Raw genomic sequence first — 23,125 nt, forward strand, 5'->3', positions numbered from 1 at the left:
AAAAACTTCCACCAATAAGTCATTATAAAATGTTTATAATTACTTATAAATGCTTTATACATAAACATGTAAATGTTCATGAATGTTAATGCTTATGAGTATAAATGTTCATAAATAACTAAATACGTATTTTATAGTTTATAAAATAGTTTGTGCTTATTCATGTATGTTTTTAGTCAGTAGGCATTCAGTAGGCATTTCTTCTGTAGGTTGTACTTGAGGAGCAACCATATCAACCCACCTGAAATAGATTATTATGGCGAATGTACAGTCAGGCTGACAAACCAGGTAGCACACACCCAAATCGTGCCAGCTGTGATCATAGTTGTGATATTTTACAAACGTGAAAATGAACCAATCACAGAGCAGGGGTGTGTGGGCACCTCCAATCAGCGTGGATGTGAGGGTGTTGCTAGGAGATAGGGTGATGTGATGACAGGGAGGGGAGGAGCTTGTTGCCAGGGCAGCAAGGATGGTGATGTAATCAGAAATGCTGCCTGACTGTTGGGGTTACTTGAGTTCAATGGTGAAAATGGCATGTGGAGGATGGCATGATGTAGAGAAAAACTACAACTTACTTTGTACTGTTCTGTAAATATCTTGGACTGTACTTATTTACTAACCAAGATAATCTGTAGAAAACATGTGGAAATATGTACATAATGTGTTAATTCATATTTCATAAGATCCCTTTTCAAGGTCAAATTTGTAACAATTCTGGTTTGCTGTAACACTTTTTCAATAAAGGAACATTTCTAAAAATTTTAAATTTGAATTAATGTTTTATTGGAACAATCACAACTTCATGATTTGGTATAAAAATCAACACAGATATCAAGGCCTGTTCAGGACCCATACAACAAGAGCACCTAACAGTTGATTTGTCATGGTGAGAGAAAAACATGAGAAGGTATAAAATTGTGCTTTTCAGTGTGAGCATCAGTGAAAGGAAGCCCAGTAATAACTTCAATGAATCCTCTCTTTCCTGAGGTGTAAGGCCAAGTGGTTCCCCCTGGCCTGAGCAGATAGTTACTATCTACCTAATCTGGGTGCCAGACTGGATCTGCTGTCAGCACCACTCCCCTGGTGGCCATGCCAAGACAAACTAGCCTGGCTAGAGCAGAACCAGCCTGGCACCACCCACGCAATATCTATTACCTTCTGCATTAGCCTCTGATATTATAGTAACACTCTAGTTTACAGTACAGAAATGACAAGGTATTTACTTGTGATTTCTACCTACTAAGTATGTTGGTATTCGTTAAATCAAGCACCACAGGGCAACATTTGGTACCAGGTACCAACAGTTACCAATTGTGTTGAATTCTGTTAGCCTACCAGAAAGTCTCCATCAGTCTTTGATATTGTAGTTCCTGATCTTGCCCCCCCTCGCACTAGTCTTGGTCTTCCTGGCGGTGGCAGACGGCCTGGCTGGTGTCATCCTCTCCAGGACAGGTGCTCTGCACCCCTTCACCCGCACTGCCTGGTCCCCAGGGCTAGGTTCATTCAGCTCACCATCACCTGGGTGCAGATGTGTAGAAATTCAATTCCAGCCTTGTAAAAGGTTGTTTCATGGGCAGAATGAGACAGTGAGTGAGACTGTGTGTTGCAGTACAGTGCCTGTCTCCCTCAGTTCCAAACAGACAGTGAATGAGGGCTTATTCCCACAGAGAAACACAGACACACTCACTCAGTGCTGCCTGATCAAGGACATTATTTCCAACCTGAGACGCCTTTCAAAATGTTAGCAATGAAAAGTCTGCTGGCTGTGAAATCCAACCCCCTGCAAGGTATTTGAGGTTGAATACAATGTACCGGGCAGCACTGAAAGCATCTGCGAGGATGAGGCCTAAGGGACTGCCACCGAAAGTGACTGCGGTGCAGAGCGCCTGCATGGCTGCCTAGAGACAGAGCTCACATTGTGCTTATCTGAATCTCTCTCCACCGCACAGAGACACAGAGAGGCAGAGGCTTATTGCACCAACATCTCCATTATCTATACTACTGTACAACACCATGGTTACCATTATCCCCTCTCCTGACAGAGTACTAAATACTAAGTAAGTATGTGTTCGTAACAACACAATTCAACTTGGACACCTTTATGGACGTTCCTTATCTTCACCAATGCGTCTAAAGATTGCCTATCTATACCAATGCGTCTAAAGATTGCTTTCCTCTCATTTACCCAGCAATTATGATATTGGTATATACCACAATCCTCTTTGTTGAAGTCTCTGATGGTATACACTTGTTGCATGCCCCCCCAGCCCCATTCTCCTCACACGTGAGAGCCCTGTGTGTTCTTCTCAACGTTTACTCAGCATAATGTGGAAACCCTTGGCAGTCTACTGCTGGGCCAACTGTGATGCAATGCCTCTGTTCTAAATCCAATCTGAAAGATGGACACTGTGTTGGATGACCTTCACTACTGTCTGTGACCTGTTGCAGCGGCTGCTGCTGAGGCAAGACACATACGAACACGCAGCAATAGATCCAGGCTATCATTCAGCACTTCTTCTAGCAGGCGGTGGCTGTGTTGGTGCCAGCCAGGCCTGGCCAGTGCCGTGGGCTCTGCAAACAACACCAGTGTCAACAGAGCCAGACCTAACCCATGAGTGGCTCCCCTGTCCACTGATTGAGAAACTGTTCCCAGTGCAGAACAGAGTCCCTGGTCAGAGCCTTCACCCTGTCACCGCTGTGATCTGGCCCCAGACTCAAGGGTGCGTCCCAAATGGCACCCTATTCCCCATGTAGTGCACTCATTTTGTCCAGGACCCATAGGGCTCTGGTCAAAAGTAGTGCAATAGGGAAAAGGGTGCTATTTGGGACAGATACAAGGCCACCAGTTGGGCAACCTCCCTCCTCCTCTGTGGCCAGACTGCAACTCTGTCTTTACTTTAACCTCAGCTAGGTGAAATGATAAACACTATTATCATCATCTCATACAAATAGCCTTTCGGTCTGAGGCCTAGTTATTAGTGTGTGTGTGTGTGTCATGAAAGAGTGATACTGGACTTCCTGTACCAGATACTCCGCTAAGTGCTAAATGGCCAATAGAATGCAGACACACCAGTGGGTTTATAATGGTGTGACTCACAGGGGGGGAGAAAGAAAGAAAGAAAGAAAGAGAGAAAGGAGAGCACTGACAAGTAATTAGACAAATACCTTCACCTCACTGTCTCCAGGTAAACTCTCACCTCTCTCAGAACAGCTCTCCTGGGGTGTGAGTATGGAGGGGCTGAGACCTCTGTCTAGTATCTGCCACACCTCCCTTAGTGAACCCTCCGTCGCCACCGACGACAGCAGTAGAGGACCTGACGGGCTGGAAGCGGTTCGTGACCCGAGGTCCAGCTGCAGGGAGCTCTGGGATTGGCTGATAGGTGGGGTGTTCTCTTTAGTCCTAGGACGCTGAGGAAGAGGAGAGAAGATGAAGTGAAGACACTGTCTTTGTTTTAGTTAACAACTTCTTACTCAGGTGTAAATAAGTAATATTACATTTTGCACATAATTTTAAACTGAGTATGATACCAGTGCTATGTTTTCTCTGTTGCTATAGTTAATAATGCAATATGTAACTTTTTGGGGACGGACCAAATTCACATTGACAGATCTATAACACATGTCTCTCTCATTGAAAGCAAGTCTAAGAAGCAGCAGATATGTTCTATGTGACTATTTCTATGCGTCCCGTTCTTAAGTTTCATTTTTGCATCTTTTATTATCAAGCAGCTGAAAACACAACATTGTTGGTTATTGAAAATATATTTCACAGCAGTTTAGATGGTACAATGATTCTCTACACTATACTTGCTTTCTAGTCACATAAACTGAAATTAGGTGAACTATTAGAATTTTAGCAACCAGAAAATGGCAGAGGGATAAATGGCAAGACATCAACTCTGTCTATTGAAGTGAGTTGAGAAGCCAAGCTCTTGCAGTATTGGTCCTCAGGCCAGGTGGTATCTGACACTGTAGACAGACATTACTGTTATTACCTCATGTCTGTCTGTGTCCTTGTGCCCCTGGCCCCAGGGGTTGATGACCCTGTCTCTGTCTCCACTCTTGCTCTCTGAGAGGAGAGGCCTCACCATGATAGGAGCCCCCTTCCTCTGCTCCCTCTGGGCATACTGCAGCTCCTGAAGAGAATCATGGTTTACTCTGGTGCTCCCTCTGATGGTCACACAGAGTACTGATCATTTTCTATTTTATTTTTCACCTTTATTTAACCAGGTAGGCCAGTTGAGAACAAGTTCTCATTTACAACTGCGACCTGGCCAAGATAAAGCAAAGCAGTGTGACACAAACAACACAGAGTTACACATGGGATAAACAAACGTACAGTCAATAACACAATAGAAAAAAATCTATATACAGTGTTTGCAAATGTAGTAAGATTAGGGAGGTAAGGCAATAAATAGGCCATAGTGGCAAAATAATTACAATTTAGCAATTAAACATGGGAGTGATAGATGTGCAGAAGATGAATGTGCAAGTAGAGATACTGAGGTGCAAAGGAGCAAAAAAAATAATAATATGGGGATGAGGTAGTTGGGTGGGATATGTACAGATGGGCTGTGTACAGGTGTTATGATCGGAAAGCTGCTCTGACAGCTGATGCTTAAAGCTAGTGAGGGAGATATAGGTCTCCAGCTTCAGTGATTTTTGTAATTCATTCCAGTCATTGGCAGCAAAGAACTGGAAGGAAAGGCGGCCAAAGGAGCAATTGACTTTGGGGGGTGACCAGTGAAATACAGTGGGGCAAAAAAGTATTAGTCTGCCATTCTAGACAGGCGGGCGGGTACGGGCAGCGATCGCTTGAAGAGCATGCATTTAGTTTTGCTTGAATTTAAGAGCAGTTGGAGGATCTACATTGCAGTCCTAACCTGAGATATGACAATGTAGCTTTCACACTACTGTCTCATTGACATCAAGGGGTAAGTGATCAGACCTGTGTGGTGAGCTGGTACTGCAGTTGTTCTAGGGCAGAAAGCCGACCCTGCTGGTGCTGGGTGTCTCTAGATGGGTCTCTCTCTGGCTCCATAGACACTGGGTTTAGAGAGGTTTTGGGAGCAGACTGGAGAACTGAAAGAGAGAGAAATAACAAGAGAGTTATAAGTGTAAGAAAATAGCAAGGAGAGAAATCTGTATACGTATGTGTGTGTCAGTGGAGGCTGCGGGGGGAGAATGACTCATAATAATGAGTGTAATGAAGTGTAATGGCTGGAATGGTGTGAATGTGTTTGCTACCATTCCATTCACTCCATTCCAGCCATTATTATGAGCCGTCCTCCCATCAGCAGCCTCCATTGGTGTGTGTGTGTGAGGGAGAGCAGAGGTGTCCAGGGTGTTTGTGTTATTCCTCCGGCCCCTGGGGCTGCGTGTGATCTCTGCTGAATCACCCATAATCCCGCGCGGCAGCAGGGATCAGGGTGACCGGCGGGGTGGAAGAGCAACACGGCAGAGAATACTTCCTGTCCCTGTCAACACTACCACACCACCCGACCAATCACAACACAGCCGGACCACACCAGCTGGACTTCCTGTTTACACTTTCCCTGCAAAGCCAATTCGAATGAGTTTACATTATACCGTTATCATAACATGGCCAATCAAATGAGTGTACATTAGACTGTTATCACGGACTAATTAAAAATAGATTCATAGTCTGGGGGATTAAGCTGTCATCATGCAGTATTGGTTATGTGATATCTGTTCTATATAGCCTAGCAGCCATTTGCAATATGATTGGCTTTAATATTGCAGATAGAACCTAGTCTATCAATTTAATTGTTCGCATAATTTCTAATCTCCCTTATTATACTTTTTCCCCTATATACTATCCCCCCCTACCCGACCCTCCCGACCCTAACCATCCCTACCCTACCCTACCATCACTACCCTACCATCCCTACCCTACCCAACCATCCCTACCCTACCATCCCTACCCTAACCATCCCTACCCTACCCAACCATCCCCTCCCTACCCTAACCATCCCTATCACCCTACCCATCCCTCCCCTCCCCTCCCTACCCTAACCATCCCTCCCTCCCTACCCTAACCATCCCTCCCCTATCTACCATAACCATACCAACCCTACCTACCATAACCATCCCTACCCTACCTACCATAACCATCCCTACCCTAACCATCCCTACCATAACCATCCCTACCCTAACCATCCCTACCATAACCATCCCTACCCTACCTACCCATCCCTACCCTAACCATCCATAACCATCCCTACCCTACCATCCCTATTCTACCCAACCACCCCTACCATCCCCTCCCTATCACCCTACCCTAACCATGCCTACCTTACCTACCATAACCAATCCCTACCCTAACCATCCCTACCATAACCATCCCTACCCTACCATCCCTACCATAACCATCCCTACCATAGCCATCCCTACCCTACCTACCCTAACCATCCCTACCCTAACCATCCCTACCCTAACCATCCCTACCCTAACCATCCCTACCATAACCATCCCAACCCTAACCATCCCTACCATAACCATCCCTAACCTACCTACCCATCCCTACCCTAACCATCCCTACCCTACCTACCCATCCCTACCCTAACCATCCCTACCATAACCATCCCTACTCTAACCATTGATACCCTCCCTAACCTAACCATCCCTACCCTCCCTCTCTCCCTACTCTAACCATCCCTACCCTCCCTCTCTCCCTACTCTAACCATCCTACCCTACTATACTTACCCTAATTGGAGTAAACTAAAGTGTTGTATCTTTTAATTCTCTGGTATGGTATTGTGAATGGCAATGCTGTTAGTATGTGTTTCTACAGTAGCGTCAGTCCAGAGGAGGTTGGTGGCACTTTAATTGGGGAGGACGGGTGTGTGGTAATGGCTGGAGTGGAATTAGTGGAATAGTATCAAATACATCAAACACATGGTTTCCATGTGTTTGATTCCAATCCATTAGCTCTGTTCCGGCTATTACTATGAGTCGTCCTCCCCTCAGCAGCCTCCTGTGCGTCAGTCCTACCCTCCAGTCCAGCGTCGGTCAGTTGTGCCCGAAGCCTGTTGCCCATCTCAATCAGTTGCTGTTTGTCCCTGGTCAGACGGGCGATACACTGCACTGCTTGCTTCAGTTTGGACTGAAGGAGATGGGCATTGAGAGGGGCACTGAGCTTATCCCCCTGTACCCCCCCACACCCTGGCCCGTACCCGCCTGCCCCACCGGACCTCAGGCCCAGGGACAGCTGCTGTTGCCTCAAACACAGGTTTTCCTCCTGGAGCTGCCTCACCATTTCACTCTGGAGGGAGGGAGGGAGGGAGGGAAAGATGGGTGTATATGGACCAGGGTTGTCATGATACCATTAGCACGGTAATACAGTACCAGATTTTCCATGGCAAAAAGAAAAACATGAACCACACTAAACTCTTTAGTCCTTTAAAAACCTGCTTTATGTGAAATATTGTGTGCTATAGTTTGAAAAATAAACAAATGTGATTCTGGGTGAAAACATAGGGCTGCTTGTTTCCAACATTAATATGGACAAGTGGACACAACAGACACATCAAAACCATGGAACATAGACTCACTGCAACGGTCAAGTTAAATTAAATAAAAATACAAGTGCATCCCTTTCCCATGATCTAAGGGTGCTCTCTGGTTGAATTGTATCTTTTAGATTTGAATAAGTTTCATTTAGATTTTTAGATTACATAATGATTTCGAGACACAAAAACGATACGATTATACATTTTGTTCTATACAAAATTATACACATATTTTTCTTCAGGATTTTAAAAAATTATCCCGCGACGACATTTTCATATCAGGCAACGCCACATGGGGTCATAACCCCTAGTTTGGGAACCACTGCTCTATGTCTTGTCATTCATTCTGAGATGGTTTACCTCTTCACAGACGATGGGATCCCTTCTGCTGGCGATGTCAATCTTCAGTGCAGACACCTGGCCACAACAAAAGTTTGTGTAATGGCAGTGTAAAATCTGTTATAATAAGCTGACAAATACCCTGACCTCAAATGTCATTGTTACGATAGTGTTTTGTGGGCTATCTGACAGAGGATTCCAGTAAAGTTGAACTAAATCACCAAAAAAAATGTTTTTTGCCATTTACATTCATTGTCTACTATCTTTGTTTGTTTAGGGTTGATTAAAAGTCTTAGGTTTGAGGCAAGCTGTCACTTGGCATTACCTGGTTACCCAGGGCAACAGTTTCGAGGTTGTTGAGGATGCTTCCTTTCTGGTACTCCTCTTTCTCCCGCCTCACTTCCTCCAGCTCCATCTCCACGACAACCAAACGCTGACGTAGTCCTCTCTCCTCAGATGACCAGCTCCTCTTCTGATTGGCTAGCTCCAGACGCAGCTCCTCCCCCTCCATCTGTTTGGTGTGGCACTGTGGGGAGAGAGCGTGAGAGAGAGCGAGAAAGAGGGGGCGTGCGGGTGGACAATGACTACTAATACTGTTTTGAAATCCACCAACCGTTGCCTGAATACAACAGTGCCTGCAGTTTAAATGACAGAAGGGCTGATTTGGGATGAAGAGAGTCAGTACCTGTTTGGTGAGCGAGGCCAGGGCAGCCTCCAGGTGAGCTACCCTGACCTCCTGTTTCCTCAGAGCTGCTGTGTTGGCCACCTTCTCTACTCGCTGGCCACCTGCAGTAAACATTACATAGACAATGGCTATGAGTTTTATGTTGTTATCTCTTTTTATATTTCAACACCAAGTCAAATTCCTATAATCATTGTTGAATGAAAAATAAAACTTATTTTGCTCATTTTAATACTCAGCATAGCAGTAGACTGAAACACAAGTAACCACCACTCTCAGATCTCTGGTCAGAACTTTATAAGGTGTGACAAGTGATACCATTATCTCTGTCCTAGTACCATTATATTGTATATTATTGAAATGTCGTCCTACCGATGGTCTCGTTGAGGGAGCGGATGTGGTTCTGGAGGTATGCGTTGTCGGGGGCGATGGGGATGAGTGTGGTTGCCGGGGTAACCGTGGCGGTGTTCTGGGGTCTGGTGGAGCCCTCTAGCTGGTCCTCTAAGCACCTACACCTGGCCTTCAGTTCTGCTACCTCCTCTTCTAGAACCTGGGTATACTCTGGGGTACCTACCACTGATAAACAAACAAACAAACAATACACACACACACAGATTTCTCAGTGTGTGACTGAGTTATGATTATATTACTACCCTTCTCTATTTCCTAAAGGTCGAGGGTTATGCCTCCACAGCCAGTCCATTACTAGCTAGCTGTAACCATAAAAACTCATATTACACTTTAACTTTATGTTGACATTAATATACTCCTTACAGGTCTGCACCTGGCTGTGTGACGGGTTAGTGTTGACAGCTGTTGGTCTGGGCTTTGAGCTAGTTAGGGGCCAGCAGGATGATGGGGGTAGTGATGGTGATAGGGTGCTTTTTAAGGCTCTGGTAGGGTGCAGGTGTTTTTTGTGGTGGGAGGTGAATGGATGGGGGGCTAGGGATGTATGGGGTTAGGGATGCACGCATAGTAGATTTGTTTGTGGTGCAGGTGGGAAGGGGTGTCGGTGTGAGCCAACACAGAGTAAGCAGTGGGACATGCTGGTGCTGACAGTTGTTGGCCTGGTGCTTTAGCGAGTGGTCAACAGGTCGGGGTTGAGGTGTGGGTGGATCCAGGACTGTCTGGGCCGTCTAGGGTTGTGTGTTTATACCTGCCAGGCTGGGCTGTGCAGTGCTGTCAGTTGGCTTGGCTGAGTTCTGTGTTGGAAGCTGGGGTAGAGGTCCTTTAGGGATCTGGGTGGAGGTGTCAGGGGGTCCTGGAGGATGAGAAGGCTGGCTGAGATCCTCCATGTCCCTCCTCATCTGGGCTATGACAGCCCTCAGACTGCTGTTCTGCTGCTGCAGCCGATGGATCTCGTCGGAGGGCAGCTCTCCTACAGAGACACCACCACCAGGTCTGTGGCCCTGCAGTGCAGATAGCTAGACAGACAGAGAAATAAATACACGCGCACACACACAGAGACATGAACGCACGCATGCGCACACACAAACACTCATATATGCACACACACACTCACTCACATAAACACAGATGCATACACAATAATATCTGGCTGTGAGCAGTTTCAACCAATGACCACTAGATGGAGGTAAGGTTCTGATTGTAGTTGTTGGTTGATGGCGGGCAAACATTTAAACCATCATATATATCAATCAGTTTTTTATCTTCAAAACATACTTTAATGCACGCACTATTAACTCAAAACCTGTGACCATACCAACAGATGCCTCACAAGTCCTCAACTGGCAGCGTCATAAAATAGTATCCGTAAAACACCAAGCTCAACGTCAACAGTGAAGAAGCAACTCCGGGATGCTGGCCTTCTAGGCAGAATTCCTCGGTCGAGTGTCTGTGTTCTTTTACCCATCTTAGTCTTTTATTTTTATTGGCCAGTCTGAGATATTGCTTTTTCTTTGCAACTCTGCCTAGAAGGCCAGCATCCCGGAGTCGCCTCTTCACTGTTGACGTTGAGACTGGTGTTATGCAGGTACTATTTAATGAAGCTGCCAGTTGAGGACGTGTGAAGCATTTGTTTTTCAAACTTGACACCCTTATGTACTTGTCCTCTTGCTCAGTTGTGCACCGGGGCCTCCCACTCCTCTTTCTATTCTGGTTAGAGACAGTTTGCACTGTTCTGTGAAGGGAGTAGTACACAGCGTTGTAAAAGATCTTCAGTTTCTTGGCATCAGACCACTTGGGCTGCTCAAGGAAAGGGCACCTCCTAAAAAAGGCTGTGGACGGGACCAGAGCCCCCCTCTAGGAATGGAGGGGCATCATAAGGGTAGAGATAACACTCAAGTGTGTGTGTGTGTGTGTGTGTGTGTGTGTGTGTGTGTGTGTGTGTGTGTGTGTGTGTGTGTGTGTGTGTGTGTGTGTGTGTGTGTGTGTGTGTTGTTGTGAGCAAGAGTCCATATGATAGAATGGAAGAAGTCGCTTTAGATAAGAGAGGAATCTGGGCATTGAAGAAAGCCAAGTAACTCCACTGAAGAATGGAAAACAGAACAGTAGAACCTTTGAATAAAGGAACAATAAACTATTGAATGGAGAACAGAGAAAGTATTGACTGATAGAACACAGAAAATAATGAATGAAAGAAATCAATGTTTTCTGAGGTCAAAGTTAGGGTACTATTTCTGGAGTACACCCTGAAAAAGGGCCCATCTGAAGAAGAGGAAGAGTAGGACAAATAAGGGAGAAGAAGGTCCAGTATGCGATTAAGTTCAGACCAGGAAGCTCAGTAGCACCAGGCCAGGAGGAGGAAGAGGAGGGTATAAACCAGATAAGCCGTGTAACTTTGGCAATTAATCAAATGGTAATAGAGGTGGTGTTGACAGGAGCCGAGGGCTGTTGAAAGGCTACCACTTCTGGCCTGGTAACAGCTTATTTTCTCTGTCTCTATTTCTCTGTGTCTGTCTCCCATATTCTATCACTCTCCCCCCACTCCCAGCAGTCTGCCCTAATGATCAGTGGTTTGGCTGTTGTCTGTTAGCTTGGTCAGAATGTGAAAGCGTAAGGGTGGCTGTAGTCTGTTGGAGTGGCTGTCAGAATGTGAGAAAGAGGGTGCAGCCATTCTGTCAGAAGGCTGCACTATTTAAAGACCTTTACATGCCAAAGATTAACCACCAGCCTAAAGACAGGGGTGAGGGGACACCGTATCAGTCATGCCCCCCTACTCCCTTTCTCTCACTATCCAGGACACATGTGGGGCTCCTGCTGTTCTTCAGAATAGCTGTGGTAACATCACTCAAGGGCTAGGGTTTCTTGGGTAAAGTCAGTTCCCTCCCCTTCTTACCCCCCCACAGTACTGTAGTCTAACACCCTACTCCAACTACAAGTGGGACTCAAGTGCTATTTTTAGAATAGCTGTTGTATCAACACTGTTTGTGGGGTGAAGGGGTTAGTAATACAGAACATTTCTCTTTTGCACACAGAAATAGATCCGCAGTAGGACATCTAGGTATTATTATCTCTTTCTGTCTCTCTCTCATAACAGGCCAGTCCTGTCACTGTAACCCATCACTCTCACCTTTAACTCTGTGGCAAGTAGTTACAGCTCCAACATGATTGGATGACATCCCTCTCCTGTGTTTTAGTTGGTCTCTCACCTGTTCTCTGATTGGCAGACCCAGGGCCTGGTCTCTCTCCTTGGTAACAGTGTGCAGTAGTACCGCCATGTCCTGTAGTTCTCTCTCCTTCTCTCTCAGCTCCGCACTAGCCTGAGGTCAACAGGAAATACAGAATCAAAATGAACTGATGATGATGAGAGGCCTCTACCGATCTTGACCATATCTTTCTACCTCGACTTGCACTGGTATATGGGCTCACTAGTATTATACAACGGTGAAAAGTACTTAAGTAAAAATACATTAAAGTACTACTTAAGTAGTTTTTTTGAGTATCTGTACTTTACTATTTATATTTTTGACAACTTTTACTTTACTACATTCCGAAAGAAAATTATGTACTTTTTACTCCATACATTTTCCCTGACACCCAAAAGTACTCGTTACATTTTGAATGGCTAGCAGGACAGGATAATGCTCAAATTCATGCACTTAAGAGAACATCCCTGGTCATCCCTATTGCCTCTGATCTGACGGACTCACTAAACACAAATGCTTCATTTGTAAATTATGTCTGAGTGTTGGAGTGTGCCCCTGGCTAACCGTAAATATTTAAAAAACAAGAACATTGTGCCATCTGGTTTGCTAAATATAAGGAATTTTAAATGGTTTATACTTTTAATACTTATATATTAGCAATTACATTTACTTTTAATACTTAACTATATTTAAAAGCAAACACCTTTTAGACTTTTACTCAAGTAGTATGTTACTGGGTGACTTTCACTTTTACTTGAGTAATTTTCTATTAAGGCATCTTGACTTTTACTCAAGTATAACATTTGGGTACTTTTTCCACCACTGGTACTATATACAGTTGAAGTCGGAAGTTTACATACACGTAGGTTGGAGTCATTAAAACTTGTTTTTCAACCACTCCATAAATGTCTTGTTAACAAACTATACGTAGTTTTGGCAAGTTGGTTAGGACATCTACTTTGTGCATGACACAAGTAATTTTCCAACAATTGTTTATGGACAGATTATTTCACTTATAATTCACTGTATCACAATTCCAGTGGGTCAGAAGTTTACATACACTAAGTTGAATGTGCCTTTTAAACAGCTTGGAAAATTCCAGAAAATTATCGCAAGGCTTTAGAAGCTTCTGAGGCCTACCTTCAAACTCAGTGCCTCTTTGCTTGACAACATTGGAAAATCTAAAGAAATCAGCCAAGACCTTAGACAAAAATAGAACTGTTTGGCCATAATGACCATCATTATGTTTGAAGGAAAAAGGGGGAGGCTTGCAAGCCGAAGAACACCATCCCAACTGTAAAGCACGGGGGTGGCAGCATCATGTTGTGGGGGTGCTTTGCTGCAGGAGGGACTGGTGCACTTTACAAAATAGATGGGATCATGAGAGAGGAAAATTGTGTGGATATATTGAAGCAACATCTCAAGACATCAGTCAGGAAGTTAAAGCTTGGTCGCAAATGGGTCTTCCAAATGGACAATGACCCCAAGCATACTTCCAAAGTTGTGGGAAAATGGCTCAAGGACAACAAAGTCAAGGTATTGGAGTGGCCATCATAAAGCCCTGACCTCAATCCTATAGAAAATTTGTGGGCAGAACTGAAAAGTGTATGTAAACTTCTGACCCACTGGGAATGTGAATAAATAAATAAAAGCTGAAATAAATACTTCTCTCTACTTTTATTCTGACATTTCACATTCTTAAAATAAAGTGGTGATCCTAACTGACCTAAGACAGGGAATGTTTACTAGGATTAAATGTCAGAATTGTGAAAACTGAGTTGAAATGTATGTAAACTTCCGACTTCAACTGTACCTGTATGTGAGTACACCTGTATGAGGAATGGAGAATCTCACCTGGTCTCTGGCCTGTGTCAGGCCCTGTATTAACTCTTCACTGTGCAAGTAGTGTTCAGTCTTGTTGTCTTCGCAGCGTCTCTGCCACTCCAGCTCCACCTGGATTCTTCTCTGCTCTAGAGCCTTCTCTCGCTCCACACCCACAAACAGCTGCTGCTTGTACCTGGGATACACATGCAAGCAAGCAAGCAAGCAAAGCAAGCAAGCAACAACAACAAGCACACACACACACACACACACACACACACACACACACACACACACACACACACACACACACACAGTGTTAACACCTGAGCCATACACACGTATACAAATAACCCCTTTACCTGCAAAAAAGACACACAAACCAACCTTTCTGTCTCCCCCCTGCTCCGATCAAGTTCGGTCCGTAATTTGCTTTCTATCTCCTGCAGGGCTAGCAGTTCTGTGTCCTTAAAAACCGTCTCCTTAGAGATCTGAGTGATGTACGTGTCCCAGCCACTACGAGTCGTCTCCAGCTCCATACGAAGCCTTCACAACACAATAACACACAGGTTGAAGTTGTCCTACCGAAACAACACTAAAGTGTTCACCTCCTTTTATTAAGAATACCTTGAACATCCTGGAGGAGAGCCATGAATCTATTCAGTGTTGTGTTACAAAATGGTAGCTGTTTTTTGCAACAAAAGGAAAGGTGAATTATTACGTGAATTATAATGAATGTACATTTTTGTAAGGGTTGATTTCAAAGTGGAAATTACAGACTTCAGAAGCTTTTTTAAACCTCAAATACACTACAAGTTTAGAATTTCCTGGAAAGTTCTCCTGCAACAGGGTGATCTAATTAAGATCCTACACTTGTATATTTTCACTGTATATTGTAAAGAGTCATTTATGATCAAGTGTGATGATTGCTAAATGTTCTGTGTGTTTCATCCCCTTAAGAGCGGGCCTTGGAGGCTCTTTTCCTATCACACATTGTTACATAATCACTGCTTCCTGACAGACAGCTTCAGAGTAATGTATGCCCACACACTGTCTCACACACTCCCTCTCACTCACTGAGCATGTGCAAACACTGTGATCATCCAGGGCTTTGGACCAGAGACACACGCTTAAATAAAGCACATACACACTCACCCAGAAAAAACAGACAGCTAATGCAGAACGTGCAAACACACACAAACACACACACACACACACACACACACACACACACACACACACACACACACACACACACAGTGTTTCACCTGTCTATCTGTTGATCTCTCTCTCGCAGTGTGTCATCGTGGTCTCTCTGGGTCCTGTGTGTGTGTGTTGCCATGGCTTCCAGTTTTGACTGTAGCTGACCGCTATGTGTCTCCGCCTGTCGTAGCTGTTCTCTGTGAGCGTCCTTTAACGCATCCAGCTGAGCCTCTCTCTCACGCACTCCCCGGTCCAATTGCTCATGCCTATAGATAGGAACATCAAAAGACTCACCATTAGACTACCATTAGTCTAGGACTACTGCTGATATGCTGGTAGTTTGTCTTTGCGGTCTTATGTTGAATTTGTATAGCAGGACGCACTTCTTGTTGTAGACTTCCTCCTCTCTCTTCATCTTGGTCTGTAGAGCTTTTATTTTGTCCACTAGCTCCTTTATCCTGAGAAATGACAATCACATTTTATCTAAGACATGGGAAACGATGGGAAATAACGTTGGCATGAATAACTCTAAGTCAACGTGGTAGGACACACACACACACCTTGCGTCCTTGACGGCAGTGATGTCCTTTATCTCCCAGTGTCTGTGCTGTAGCTGTGTGTGTGTGTGCTGACAGAGATCCTCTGAGGCCTTCAGGGCCTCCACAGCCTGAGCCTGGGCCTGGGAGTGGACCTCTGTTTCCTTAGAGAGCAGCTTCACCTGGGGAGAGGCACGCACCCACGCACATAAAGTATCAGCACATATCTTCCCATCTTACTCAGCAGTTTTACCTGGAGGTAGGTAAACACACACACACACACACACACACACCTGCTCCTTACCCTGAGTTCGTGAGACAGGACCACGGCTCTCATCTCATCCATCCTCAGGTTGAACTCATGCTCTCTCTGCCTCATCTCATTATCAAAGTCTGTCATCATCTCCTGAACATGTGAGGGATAGAGAGGATGATGAATTCCTGATGAAGCTTCCAAATATCCCAGACAGACATCCCTGAAAGGTATATTTCCAGCTGACCTATTCCAGACGCCATACACAGAGCCAAAACTAGCAGACAAGCCAGCCTCATTCATCACAGCAGGTGTTAGCACCTTCTCTCCTTACGTTACAGATTTGGGTGGGGCTGTGGGGGTAATCACACACAAACACACACATTCGCACACACACACAGTCAGACTAACACACACATACAGTGCTGCTCAAAGGGGGGTATTCTCTCTAGAGATCGAGTGACACAGCAAAGAGCCAGGACAACAGACAGCAGCAGGACACGCTGCATGCCACGGAGTTTAGACTGAAATACCACACTCACACAAGTATGCTCAAACACAAACACGTATACATAAAAACACACACAGAGGTTTAGCAGGCAGTTGGTATAGTATTAGTATATTATTAGGATCCCCAAGGCAGCAGATACTCTTCCTGGGGTCCAAACAGATATTAAACAGCACATCAAACAAAACATTGTGCATTATACAAATTTACATTGCTCCATTATTACATAATAATCATGTGTGAGTGAGTGTGGAGTGTGTGTGTCTCTTCACAGTCCGCGTTGTGCCGTGAGGTGTCGTTTGATCTAAAACATTTTTACTGCTAGCTTGAGGTTAAAGAGTTCCATGTAGTCATGGCTCTATATAGTACTGTGCATTTCCTAGCCTCTGTTTTGGACTTAGGGACTGTGAAGAGACCTCTGGTGGTATGTCTCGTGGGGTATGTATGAGTGACTGAACTGTGTGTTAACCAATTGAACAGACGGTTAGGTATTTTTAACACGTCAATACCTATCAAAAAGACCAGTAGTGATGCAGTCAATCTCTCCTCTACTTTGAGCCAGGAGAGATTGATATGCATGCTGTATAAATTAGCCCTCCGTGTACATTGCTCTGACGTTGCTCTGTTCTGAGCCAACTGTAATTTGCCTATATACTTCATTGCAGCATTTGACAATGTCAGCTTACAATCTAGGGTTACACCAAGCAGTTTAGTTTCGGCAACTTGGTAAATCGCCACATTATTCATTACTAGATTTAGATGAGGTTTAGGGTTTCACAAATGATTTGTCCCAAATACAATGCTTTTAGTTTATATATATATATATATATATATATATATATATATATATATAGAGAGAGAGAGAGAGAGGACTAGATTATTACTAGCAACACATTCTAAAACTGACTACAGCTATTTGTTAAGGGTTGCAGTGATTTCACTTCCTGTGGTAGCTGACGTATATAATGTTTAGTCATCTGCGTACATATATATATACACACAGGCTTATTCAACACTAATAGGTCAATAGTAAAAAAATGTAGAACAGTTGAGGGCCGAGACGGCTGCCTTGAGGAACTCCACACTCTACCTGGTTTATGTTAGAGGCTTTCATTAAAGAAAACACTGACTGTGTTCTATTAGATAGGTAGCTCTCAATCCACAATATGGCAGAGGATGTAAAGCCATAACAGATAAATTTTTTCAGCAACAGATTATGATTGATAATATCAAGTCTAGCAATACAGCTCCCACAATCTTCTTATTATCAATTTCCAATCATCAGTCATTTGTCTCAGTGCCGTACATGTTGAGTGCCCTTTCCTATAAGAATGCTGAAAGTCTGTTGTTAATCTGTTTACAGTGAAACAACATTGTTTCTGGTAAAACAATTTTTTCCAAAAGTTTACTAAGGGCTGGTCTAATTGGTGATTTACTATTTTAATCCGGGTAGATTAACTGCTTTTTTGTCCAGACTGTAATTGTAAAGATATCGCCCATCTGGCTGATCTGGTTTAAATGTCTTGTCTGCATGTGGTTTCCACAGGGAAAGGCGACTCTTCTGTTCAAATTTGAGAAGAGCGGCCTACCACTGCACCCTCCCACTTCCCTTATATTTTTTATTTTATTTAACTAGGCAAGTCAGTTAAGAACAAATTCTTATTTACAAAGACGGCCTACCCCGGCCAAACCCTAACGACGCTGGGCCAACTGTGCCCTGCCCTATGGGACTCCCAATCACAGCCAGTTGTGATACAGACCCTGGTTAGATTCCAGGCTGTAGTGACGTCTCTAGCACTGAGATGCAGTGCCTTAGACCGCTGCGCCACTCAGGAGCACCATAAAAAAGCCCCTTGCCAAGTGTGTGTGTACCTGCTTCTGTAGAGCCAGCTGTCCCTCCACCTCCTGGACTCTGCGTTGGAGATCTCGTTTCATCCCGTCGTACTCCGCTCTCTGCTTCTGAAGGTCCCCAGCCTGTCCGCTGAGTGACAGAAAGATGACACACACACAGTCACACACCATACCCTGAAGCCATCATGACATTGGCAAATACACACACACCGGATGCAAAAGCCATCATGGCATCAGGAAATACACAGACACCAGTCACTGAAACCACCACGACACTAGATTACCTCTCAAAGTTGAGAACACGGAGGAACCATGGAGAGGGCTTGCACATATTTCAGGCTAAGTGTTTTGCCTGCTATGAGGCTAAAAGAGTTACACAGTTCAAATCACTTACATTTTAGTCATTCAGCAGACACTCTTATCCAGAGCAGTGATTGCATACATTTGAATACTTATTTCGTACTGGTCCTCTGTGGGAATCGAACCCACAAAATGTTGCAAGCGCCACGCTCTACCAACTGAGTTACACTGGAACCGAGTATACAACAGAGCCGAAAACTGTAGCGAAATAATAGTGAAAGCTTAATAATAATTTAAAATTAAATTACAGCCTATAATATAAACTGTGCACTAAATGCCATATACAGTGACTTCAGAAAGTATTCACACCCATTTACTTTTTCCACATTTTAGTGTGTTACAGCCTGAATGTAAAATTAATTAAATTGAGATTTTTGGTCTCTGGCCTACACACAATACCCAAAAATGTCAAAGTGGAATTATGTATTTTCATTTATTTATTTTTTACAAATGAAAAGCTGAAATGTCTTGAGTCCATAAGCATCAACACCTTTGTTATGGCAAGCCTAAATAAGTTCAGGAGTAAAAATGTGCTTAACAAGTCACATAATAAGTTGCATGGAATCACTCTGTGTGCAATAATAGTGTTTAACATTATTTTTTTTAATGACTACCTCATCTCTGTACCAGAGGTCGACTGATTATGATTTTTCAACACGATACCAATTATTGGAGGACCAAAAAAGCCGATACCGATTAATCGGACTATTTTTTTTGTTTTGTTTTTTGTAATAATGACAATTACAACAATACTGAATGAACACTTATTTTAACTTAATATAATATATCAATAAAATCAATTTAGCCTCAAGCAAATAATGAAACATGTTCAATTTGGTTTAAATAATGCAAAAACAAAGTGTTGGAGAAGAAAGTAAAAGTGCAATATGTGCTATGTAAGAAAGCTGACGTTTCAGTTCCTTGCTCAGAACATGAGAACATATGAAAGCTGGTGGTTCCTTTTAACATGAGTCTTCAATATTCCCAGGTAAGAAGTTTTAGGTTATAGTTATTATAGGAATTATAGGACTATTTCCCTCTATTCCATTTGTATTTCATTAACCTTTGACTATTAGATGTTCTTATAGGCACTTTAGTATTGCCAGTGTAACAGTATAGCTTCTGTCCCTCTCCTCGCTCCTCCCTGGGCTCGAACCAGCAGCACAACGACAACAGCCACCCTCGAAGCAGCGTTACCCATGCAGAGCAAGGGGAACAACTACTAGAAGGCTCAGAGCGAGTGACGTTAGAAACGCTATTAGCGGGCGCTAACTAGCTAGCCAGTTCACTTCGGTTACACCAGCCTCATCTCGGGAGTTGATAGGCTTGAAGTCATAAACAGCGCAATGCTTGACGCACAACGAAGAGCTGCTGGCAAAACGCATGAAAGTGCTGTTTGAATGAATGTTTACGCGCCTGCTTCTGCCTACCACCGCTCAGTAAGATACTTAGATACTTGTATGCTCAGTCAGATTATATGCAAGGCAGGACATGCTAGATAATATCTAGTAATATCATCAATCATGTGTAGTTAACTAGTGATTATGATTGATTGTTTTTTATAAGAGAAGTTTAATGCTAGCTAGCAACTTACCTTGGCTTACAGCATTCGCGTAACAGGCAGTCTCCTTGTGGAGTGCAACGAGAGAGGGGCAGGTCGTTATTGCGTTGGAATAGTTAACTGTAAGGTTACAAGATTGGATCCCCCGAGCTGACAAGGTGAACATCTGTCGTCGTGCCCCTGAACGAGGCAGTTAACCCACCGTTCCTAGGCAGTCATTGAAAATAAGAATGTGTTCTTAAATGACTTGCCGAGTTAAATAAAGGTATAAAAAAATATATTTTAAAAAATTATATCGGCAAATCGGCGCCCAAAAATACAGATTTCCGATTGTTATGAAAACTTGAAATCGGCCCTAATTAAAATTGGCCATTCCGATTAATCGGTCGACCTTTACTCTGTACCCCACACATACAGATACTCCATAATACTAACTTAATTGACGGAGTCAATGGGTCCTCCCGTCTAAATATAACCCATACAGATGGGCCTGGTGAGTCACCGTGGGGATAAATGTGGGGTTGGGGCATCATTTAATGTGTACAACAATCTAGGGTAATCATCAGCTTTAATAGACATCTTTGTTTGAGGCTAGAGACCAGCATTTTTCTCTCAGCATGATCGTTAGGCTGTCCTCTAACTACAGTCAGTCAGTGACAATTACTGGAATACAGTGAGGGAAAAGAAGCCCCCAAAAGAGCTTTGTTTGTGTCTTTTGAATTGGAATAAAATTGGGGCAACCATCCCATCTGTACCCCACTCCCCTGCCCTTAACCCCATCCCACTCACCTCTGGAGCCTCTCTAGCTGCAGCCTGTGTTCGGCAGCTCTCTGCTGGCTGTGTCTCACCTCCCTTGCCTCGCTCTCCCTCTCCTCCTGCAGCTTGGCTATCTGGATACGTAACTGACTCAACTCCTCCTGCCTTCAATAAGGAAAGTCACATGTTAAAGCTGGAATAGTCCTCTTAGTGACAATAGTCAATGTATTCCAGGGGGTCACGGGATACATAACAAATAACACAACATTACTCTCTCTCACACACAATGTTAAAAGGGGTTTATAAAATGCATTTGATTGAATGATTGACCTGGCAGTCTCTGTGGCCTGTGCGCGGGCAGCCATGGCGTCATATCTCTCCAGCTCTCTGTCTCTCTCCTCCAGCACGGCCAGGTTAAAGCAGAAGTCCTCCTTGAGCTGCTGGAAGCGTTCCCTGAGGAGAGAGAGCTGTTCCTGGGCATCACGGAGGGACACATCCTGCTGCTGGACCCGTAGGGTCTGGAGCTCCTTCCACTCTTTCTCCTTACATGCCAACTGGGTGTCCAGGTCAGCTCCATCATTAGCCTGCATGGCTAGAGAAGACACACACACATCAAAGTCTAGAGGGTCAATGCACACACTGCACCGTGAAAACACTTTACACACACAATTTCCGAAATGAAAGCAGACGTTGCTCGCTAAGTAACGCGTTATCTAGCGTTACATTACCGTTAGGAGGGCTAAGCTAGCAGCTGGTTTTCTAACGCTAACGTACCTCGACAGCATGCAACTAACTAATGTCGCTCTTATAAAGAGTTGTTTAGCTATAGATGTATTATCGTTTGCAGTCAACACTTTGTTAAAATGCTAATTTGAGTTCTCCCGCTGTTTCTATGGAAACACCAGCGTTGTCCGTCTGTGTAATTCGTCCGTGTAGAAAATGTGTTTGTGAAGAACGAAAGGTTCCGCTACTACAAAATGTTATAATAAAAATGTTTATGTACAAACTTGTTTAGGTCTTTAATGGGTTCAGATTACTTTATCAAATAGCTGCTATGGCTCTCTTCTATGCAGGCACAAGAGAAAACATTATGTTCATTGCTGTGTAATGTAATGTATTGTTATAGCAAATGTACGCAAAGCATTCACCATACTTGGATAGAGATTGAGACTGATTAAATGAGGTTCTTCATTGACAGCCAGCCAGAGAAGTTATGTGCTGCTGCCATGCAGAGAGACGAAGGAAGCTGATGACAGAGGAAACCAATACACCTGCCTGGAACTCACCGGACTCACCTGACCTACTCTACCTGCCTGTGGTCACATGCGTCACCATGACTACACCTCTTCCTCCAGAGGTCACTCTCATCAGCTATCTCTTTTCTCTCTCCCTCCCTCCCTCACTCACTCACACACATAATACTAGAAAGTGCTGACTTAAAGTAAGAAACAGTGGGCTCTCTCACACACACACTTACCCATCTGCTCAGTCTTTTGGTGGGTGTGCCTCACCTGTGGAAACATGTCTTCTGACAGAAATCAGAATTCAAGAGAAACATATCACTGGAAAGTTTTTAATTTTATAAAACTGGTTACATAGTCCTGAAGGCAGGACTGTACTAAAGCTGAAATCACATGCATGCAATCATACTAAACAATATGTTTTTTTTTTTCAAAAAGTACAAAAACATCACTCACTGCTAATCTCTTCTGGCATACTACCAAGCAAGATTTAAATGTGGTCCAGGAGATATCTGCACAATTTAGGTGCACTTTTTAACTTTTCATAAAAGCATGAAACTTGGTACACTTGTACAGTTTGGGGCCCTGAACATTTTCAGCTAGGGAGCCAAAGATTATGTCTACACCTATGTTTTCATGGTCCATGATTGTATAGTATATCAGTGATAAAACATAATCCAAGTCCTTTATACTGAAAAACTTTATGTTAATACATTGTTTAAAGTACTTGGGGCAAGGAAATTGTCTTCTCCCAAATGTGGTGAGTATGTAAAGTCCCAGTGCAATCAAAAATGTGACTGTAGTGTTTTTGCGGACTTTACTGAAGTATTCACTGTAGTATTTACTGTTTACTATAATATACATATTGTA

At 43.8% G+C, this 23,125-nt stretch overlaps 1 protein-coding gene across 2 annotated transcripts; it reads right to left on the reverse strand.

Moving 5' to 3' along the window:
* Positions 1-762: 762 nt before the first annotated feature.
* ccdc57 (coiled-coil domain containing 57) lies at positions 763-21,922 on the reverse strand. Of its 2 annotated transcripts, XM_024388076.2 has the most exons (21): positions 21,789-21,922; positions 21,345-21,606; positions 21,048-21,179; positions 18,359-18,467; positions 16,030-16,131; positions 15,750-15,907; positions 15,573-15,647; positions 15,255-15,455; positions 14,374-14,532; positions 14,020-14,182; positions 12,169-12,279; positions 9,714-9,981; positions 8,930-9,133; positions 8,561-8,661; positions 8,201-8,401; positions 7,897-7,953; positions 7,019-7,289; positions 4,952-5,085; positions 3,999-4,139; positions 3,201-3,411; positions 763-1,521 (listed from the first exon to the last, which is right to left on the reverse strand). In XM_024388076.2, the coding sequence occupies exons 2-21, from the start codon at positions 21,602-21,604 to the stop codon at positions 1,352-1,354; spliced, it is 3,228 nt and encodes a 1,075-aa protein (XP_024243844.2). In that variant the 5' UTR covers positions 21,605-21,606; positions 21,789-21,922; the 3' UTR covers positions 763-1,351. The 2 variants fall into 2 exon arrangements, with proteins under 2 accessions (XP_024243844.2, XP_042162088.1); XM_042306154.1 differs by lacking the exons at positions 763-1,521; positions 3,201-3,411 and having other exon boundaries at positions 4,115-4,173.
* Between the last annotated feature and the right edge of the window lie 1,203 nt (positions 21,923-23,125).

The sequence above is a fragment of the Oncorhynchus tshawytscha genome, linkage group LG25 (genome assembly GCF_018296145.1).
Source record: "Oncorhynchus tshawytscha isolate Ot180627B linkage group LG25, Otsh_v2.0, whole genome shotgun sequence".
Lineage (NCBI taxonomy): Eukaryota > Metazoa > Chordata > Actinopteri > Salmoniformes > Salmonidae > Oncorhynchus > Oncorhynchus tshawytscha.

What these genes read in the sequence shown, in the direction of transcription:
- ccdc57 (XM_024388076.2), bottom strand. Translation starts at nt 21,604, where the DNA reads ATGCAGGCTAATGATGGAGCTGACCTGGACACCCAGTTGGCATGTAAG. An exon ending in TGACACAGGCCAGAGACCAG is followed by an intron (nt 12,280 to 14,019) that starts GTGAGATTCTCC and finishes TGTTGACCTCAG; the next exon opens with GCTAGTGCGGAGCTGAGAGA. An exon ending in CTGTTGCCCTGGGTAACCAG is followed by an intron (nt 7,954 to 8,200) that starts GTAATGCCAAGT and finishes TGTTGTGGCCAG; the next exon opens with GTGTCTGCACTGAAGATTGA.